Here is a 7,010-nt window from a genome sequence, read left to right as displayed (position 1 = left end):
TTGCAGCCATTGAAAACCCCATAGAACATAGTTTTACTGTCACACATGGGGTTTCTGTTCAACAGAATTGACTCAGTGACAACTGTTTGGTTGGGTTACGAACAGATGGATGCCCTTGGCATAAAGGGCATTTGGTATTCAATAAGACACACCAATGGCATTACACTCAGTATTAAACAACTGATAGGCCCAGTTGTGTTAGATAGTTAAAACCATATGGCCTAAATGCGCTTTATGGTTATCCAGTAAGATACACCACTGCTGTCAAGTCAGTTTGATCTCATAGCAAAACCATAGAGCAGTGAACTTCTCCTTACGGTTTCCACGCTACAAATGTTGATGGGAGCAGAAAGCTTCCCCTTTTCCTCCATGGAGTGGCTGGCAAGTTTGAACTGCCAGCCTTGTGATAATCATCAAAAATGGAACATAAAATATGTATCCTATATCATGTGATCCCTGCTTCACGCTACATAAAAAAATGAATGAGAAGTGGCTTAAGGAGCTAAATGTGAAACCTAAGCCTTTCAGAAGAAAGCATGGGAGGCCGGTTCATTGATATGGGTATGTGAGATTTCTTAAACAAGACACACACACACACACACACACACACACACACACACACAGGTGTATTAAAACAGATATCAATCAATTTAACTTTATTCAAGTTCACATCATATTTTTGGGATGCCCACCTGTGAGGGAACAGAGAGGAGGGCAGGCAGGCTGCCTGGGGGGAATTTCCAGTGCTTGTAGCTATCCAAGTAGTCAGGCAAGGGCGAGCTGGAAGATGCAGGAGATGATGTGGTTTGAGAGCAGGGAAATCAGACCCTAAGGTACATGTCCAAGGATAGAATTGAGGGGTACCAAGCAAGGGCAGAGGCAAAGTGAACGGCGACAAGATGATGGCAGAAGACTCTGGTATCCTTTCTCGGGAGCGGGATGTTCCCCCAATCGCTTGGGAAGACTGGCCTGTTTTATGGCCTTAGATGCAATTGGACACCAATTGGATTCCTTTGCTCTATTGCTTCTTGTTGTGCCTCCCAGATTTGAGTGCTGCTCAATCTCTAAATCCTGTGCTTCTTTTGGAAGATGGCTGGTAAACTGTTATTTTACGTTTCCTATCATCATGTTTTCTGTAGGTTTTGTGAATGATTCTGTGACTAAGAGCATTGTGGCTCTGCGCCTAACCCTGGTGGTGAAGCTCAGCACCTGTGCCCCTGGGGAAAACCATGCAAATGAGGTGGAGTGTTCTGGAAAAGGGAAATGCACCACGAAACCATCAGAGGTAAGTAGGAGCGTGGCCACTTGTTTTGAAAACGTGCATATACAGGCATCTCTGCACGCATAGATATCTATATACAGCCAACACCCGAACAACCTGAGGTTAGGAGTGTCGCCCTCCTGTGGAATTGAAAATCCCTGTGTAATTTACAATGGCCTACGAACAACACGGATTTGAACAGCACACGCCCATTGATGATGCTGTTGTTAGATGTCCTCGCGTTGGCTCTGACGCAAAGCATCCCCACAGTACCATAGAATAAAACACTGCCGGTCCTGTGCCATCCTCACAGTTACTGTGATCACTGGAATGAGCCAAGCCTGGTAGCCATTATGTCAGTTCATCACACTGAGGGTCTCCTTTTCGCTGCTCCTCGACCTTACGAAGTATGGTGCCCTTTCCCGGGTACTCGTCTCTCCTGGTCACGGGTCCAAAGCCAGTGAGACGAAGTCTCCCCATCCCTACTTCTAAGGGGCATTCTGGTTGTACTTCTTCCAAGATAGATGCGTGTTCTTCTGGCAGGTCATAGTGTCCACAAGCACCCCAATCCTAGGCAGGTGTTCTTTTCTGTTGTTGCTCATGTGAGACCCGGTGTGGTGAGCATCTGATGAAAACACCATTAATCGTGCCATGTGAGCCGTTTGTCTCTGAGTCAGGGCTCATGGAGACGATGTGCTCATGCAGAGATGGGGAATGACCGTTGAAGGGAATACTCACAACCCCTGAGTACACTGTAACACTCACAGGAAACAGACATCTGCCCGTAAGTGGGCCCAGGCAGTTTAAACTGCTGTTCCAGGGTTCCCTAAATGAAGGGCTCACAAAGGAGTGGCAACAGTCCATGATCATGCAGGACAGATGGACCCCTCAGGGCCAGTGGTGAGAGTGGCGATACCGGGAGGGTGGAGGGAAGGTGGGGTGGAAAGGGAAAACCGATCACAAGGATCTACATATAACCTCTTCTCTGGGGCACGGACCACAGAAGAGTGAGTGAAGGGAGACATCGGACAGTATAAGATATGACAAAATAATAATAATTTATAAATTATCAAGGGTTCATGAGGGAGTGGGGCAGGGAGGATGGAAAAAATGAGGAGCTGAGACCAAGGGCTTACGTAGAAAGAAAATGTTTTGAGAATGATGATGGCACCAAATGTACAAAGGTGCTTGACACGGTGGATGGATGTATGGGTTGTGATTAGAGTTGTCCGAGCCCCCAATAAAATGATTTTTTTTTAAAAGGCCATGATCTTTCACCTTTCACTTTCCAGAAGCTTTGATTTTTCAAACTAATTTGCATGCCACAAAAGAAGGCAAGTCACCTTCCCTTTTCCTTTACCTCCTTGAGCCTCTCAGGCCCATGTGTAAGTCTGATGGGTAAGGAATCTGCAGGGGGTTTACAGGCTGTCATCCGCCCTCTCCCGCTCTCTGGGGTACTTTGGTTTCGTTTAGATGTAGTTGTAGGCCCCCTTCTGTTTGTGGCGTGTAATACATACAGAGAAGATGTCCTGTGTAGTTACAGAGCCCATCTCCTCCCATCGGCGACAAGGACGCGGGAGCCCTCTGTCGCTGTGCTTCTTCTGGTTCTTCCCCACCTCCTTCCTCCTCACCTTCCTGCCTCTTCCCTCTCCACAAACTCCCTCGCCTCCCCCCTGCCCTGCCCCATCCTGGCATCTTGATAGTCATTAAAGGCTTTTCCTTTGCGGTGAAGACCATGTTTGTTTTGTTTTCATGTGTAATGATGGTTGAATGGCTTTGCTGAGCATGACATTCCCTCATTTTGTCCACGTCTTAAGGTTTGACAGCCTCATATAGCTCTGTAAGGATGCGTGATATTCCATTCTGTGACTGTACCAGAGTTTGTTGACCTGTTCCTCTGCAGACAAGGTTTTTGATTGATGCCGTCTCTTTGTTATTATAAAAATTGCTGTAATAAATCTGGGTGTGCAGATGTCTGTGTTTTGATCTTCATTTCTTTAAAGTATATACCAAGTAGAGAAATTTCAGAATATGAAAGTATTTGTATTTGCAATTCTTTAAGGAAGCATCATCCTCTTTATCCCTCTATCATCAATAAGCATTTCAATATCATATTGTTTTAAATAGAGATAATTGTGGTGGCTTATTGGTTACACATTGGACTGGGAACTTCAAGGCCAGTCATTTAAAATCACCCACTGCTGTGCAGGAGACAGTCAAGGGTTTCTACTGCTCTGAAGAGCTGCAGTCTCAGAATCCCATCGGAGCAGTTCTACCTTGTGCGATTGGGTCACTATGAGTTGAAATCGATTCAGTGGCAGTGAGTTTTGAGAATTTTAAAGTATTTCCTGCTTTGGTATGCACCAGAGATTAGCCAGGCATCGTTATATCTAGTTGCAGAATCAAGAGAAATGGAAGAAAGGGTAGTTGCCTTGTCATCGACTTACAGGTTCTGGAACTATTTCCAGCAAATCATGAATTCCTTTTCAGACTTAGCATCTCTCTAGAGATGGTCTGAAAATTACAGAAGTAGCAGGAAAGTGGAAGGAAGACAGGGATGGGAAGGGGAACCCATTCTGTGTTTTGTTTGGGGTGTTGGCATCATCCCTGCTCTGGAAGACCCCCATTTTCAGGAGGATGGTGTAAGGTGGGTGCTGAGTACAACTTTCTGCCCTCCCTTCTTGTCTTCTGGGTTTTAATGACATGGAGGTGGTTAAGAATAGGACCTAGTGATGATTTGGGCCAACCTCCATCCATCTAGGGCAGATTTTTTGGAAACTTTTTTTTGGCAGATGGGTTCTAACTTTGATCAGGACATCCCTTCTGAGGCAGACACCTCTGTTTTACAAGGGGGATGTCCCATTGGGAATGTCCATTCTTCTCATGACTTCTAGTTTAAGGTTCTTGTACACTTTCCCCTCACTAGTTTGATACATATTTCCAGTAGAGCCATTTTTGAGTCAAAGTGGATCCCCAAAGGGTCCCCCCCCCAACTACAGCACGGTTTATTTTAGACTAATATGCTTCAAAGGTGTCCTGATGTAAGTGAGTTAAGTGTTGGGCCACTAGAGGAGGCTGTCTGTAAATGATTACAGTCTCAGGAACCCAAAGGAGCAGTTCTGCTCTGTCCTGTAGGATCTCTGTGCCTCGGAATCCACTTGGTGGCATGGGGTATCTTGATGCAAATGACTAACATTCTTGGTTTATGGCAACTGCAAGGTTGGAGGCTTGAGTCCACTTGGAAGAAATATTTTACATTCCGCTTCTGAAAACACTAGCCATTGAAAACCCTGTGCTGCACTGTTCTACACTGTCACACACGTTGCCATGGGTTGGGCTTGACCAAAGCAAACTGAAACCACATCTGTGGTCACCAAATCCATTCTGACTTATGGTGACCCCATGTACACAGAATAGAACTGCTCCATCTAAGGGGTCCTGGCAGTTTTGGTTACTCATTGGGCTGCTAACCACAAGGTCAGCAGTTAGAAATCATCAGTCTCTCCTTGAGAGAAAGACGAGGCTTTCTACTCCCTACTTTCTACTCCAGTCTTGGAAATCCACAGGAGCAGTTCTACCCTGTCCTGTAGGGCTGCTCTGAGTCAGAACCAACTCTTTGACTGTGAGCTTGGTTTGGAGTTTCTAGGACTTTCTTGACTATCATCTTTACAGATGTTGATGGCCAGGAGTTCCCCCAGCACTGTTGGGTGGGGTTGACCCACCAATCTTCTGGTTAGTAGTTGTGTTCAAAGTGTTTGCACCATTCAAGGTCTGTCTCACTGGCAATTGATAACTCCTCCCGGTAAGATAGCTACACTTTCTTTGAGGACATTGTCTTGACCTGGTTGTAGCACATTCTCTAAGAGTGGTGTGACATTGATACGTGAAAAGAACAGAGCTTACCGATAACAAGAACTTTGATGAATCTTTTAAACAGTGATTCTGTGTCATCTTGGAAGACTCTCGACTTTCATGTCTGGAGTATAATATTCCAGTTGCTTAAATATACCATTTACTTGAAAGAGGAGACCCTGTGAAGGGCCAACTGTGGACTGGAACCCAAGAAGGTGGTGGGAATGATACTTTCTGCTCATGTTTTTGAAAGGAACGTGGATGACAATTAAAGCCTAAGCTAAACCCCTTCTCTGGTGGGCAGGGACTGGTGAGTGGGTGAATCCAGGAGGTGAGAGATGAGATTTCTTTTATGCTACCAAACCTGCCCTTCCTATTCCTTTGTTTGACTTTTCTGCCCACCTGGACCAGCCTCTTCTTTCTTCTGAGCGAAAACCTCATTTATCAATATGCTGTTGTGTGGTATTAGTAGGTGCTGCCAAATCAGACCTAATTCACAGTAACCCCAGGTACAATACAACGAAACACTATCTGGTTTTGTGTCATTTTCACAGTTGTTGTCATGTTTGGACCCATTGTTGTAGCCAGAGTGCCACTCGATCCAGACGAAGCCCTTCCTGTCTTTCTCTGGCCCTTTGCTTTACTGAGCAGGACATGCTTTCCCAGGGTCCAGTCTCTCCTGATAACCTGTGTTCTATAGGGGAAAGGGGGAAACGGTACTCTGAGCTTTTCTATGATCCCCTCACCTCACTAAAACCCAAACCTCCTGCCATTGTGTTGACCCTGATTCACAGGGACCGTCTATAGGGTTTCCGGTTGTAGGACAGGCGTGCGGCACACAGTGCGCTGGAGAGATGGGCACAGAAGAGCAAAAGGATAAATCTGTTCTGAATAGTTACAACTTTGTCAGTTGATCCCCCTCTGATGCAGACTGGACCTGGTCTAGTTTTCACCATTTTCTGTATTTTTGTTTTGTTTTGTTCTTGCTGTTCATATTAGGGTTTAATCTCAGAAGTGTTATGTCTTTGGGGATCACCCCCTTGAAGTTGTGCTATATGTTTTCCTGTTCTTCCGTGTATATGAAACCCAGGATTGATGAACACGTAGACATAGCAAGTAGAATCAGGGTTTCAGGGGGTGGGTTGGGGGAGGGGTAAAAGGGAGATGATGTCAAGGAGTCCAGGAAGGAAAAAAAATGCTTATAAACTGATTGTGGTAGCAATTATACAATCCTGCTTGACATGATTGAACTATGGAATGATATGATCAATGTATTAACTCCCAATGAATAACAAAATTGTATCGAAAAAGAAGGGTATGGGCCAGTGTCTGACTTATTCTGTTGACATAGGGGAAGGGAGAGTCAAACTTATTATTCCCATGTTGATTTCCATGAGGTAGAGGTCAGACATGCCCCCACCTTCCAACCTGCTTGATCCTTTTCTGACACTGTCCACGGCACTCCACTTTCAGCTGGGTTTGATAATTGGTTCAGTGGCTAGACCGAATGAAAAGACAAGACTCAATGCCTGAGTCAATTCCAACTCATAGCGACCCTACAGGACAGGGTAAAACTGCCCCTGCAGGTTTCCAAGATGGTAACTTTTTACAGAGCTGAAAGCCCCGCCTTTCTCCCATGCAGAGGCTGACATGTTCAAACTGCTGACCTTGTGGTTAGCAGCTACACACGTAGCCCGTCAGGGCTTCTTCTAGTCATGTCTAAGGTGGGATTAAATAACAGGATAAGAGATGAAATAACAACATCCCCATACAGAAGGGGGAGGAGCCTAGCCAGTCAGGGTGCAGTATAGCAACAATGAAGCATACAACTTTCCTCTAGTTCTTTAATGCTTCCTCCCCACCCCACTATCATGATCCCAATTCTACCTTACAAATC

At 45.4% G+C, this 7,010-nt stretch overlaps 1 protein-coding gene across 1 annotated transcript in view; it reads left to right on the top strand.

Annotated features, from left to right (window-relative positions):
• DNER (delta/notch like EGF repeat containing) overlaps positions 1-7,010 on the top strand; it is a 188,960-nt gene that overhangs the window by 54,807 nt on the left and 127,143 nt on the right. Inside the window, exon 4 of the mRNA XM_004701820.2 lies at positions 1,140-1,285. Coding sequence (XP_004701877.1) covers positions 1,140-1,285 — 146 coding nt within the window. The remainder of the gene's footprint in view (positions 1-1,139; positions 1,286-7,010) is intronic.

Source organism: Echinops telfairi, unplaced genomic scaffold (genome assembly GCF_000313985.2).
Source record: "Echinops telfairi isolate 266 unplaced genomic scaffold, ASM31398v2 ScPeMD7_3;HRSCAF=10, whole genome shotgun sequence".
Lineage (NCBI taxonomy): Eukaryota > Metazoa > Chordata > Mammalia > Afrosoricida > Tenrecidae > Echinops > Echinops telfairi.
Note: the sequence above shows the minus strand (reverse complement) of the source record. Positions and strands in the feature narration are given on the sequence as shown.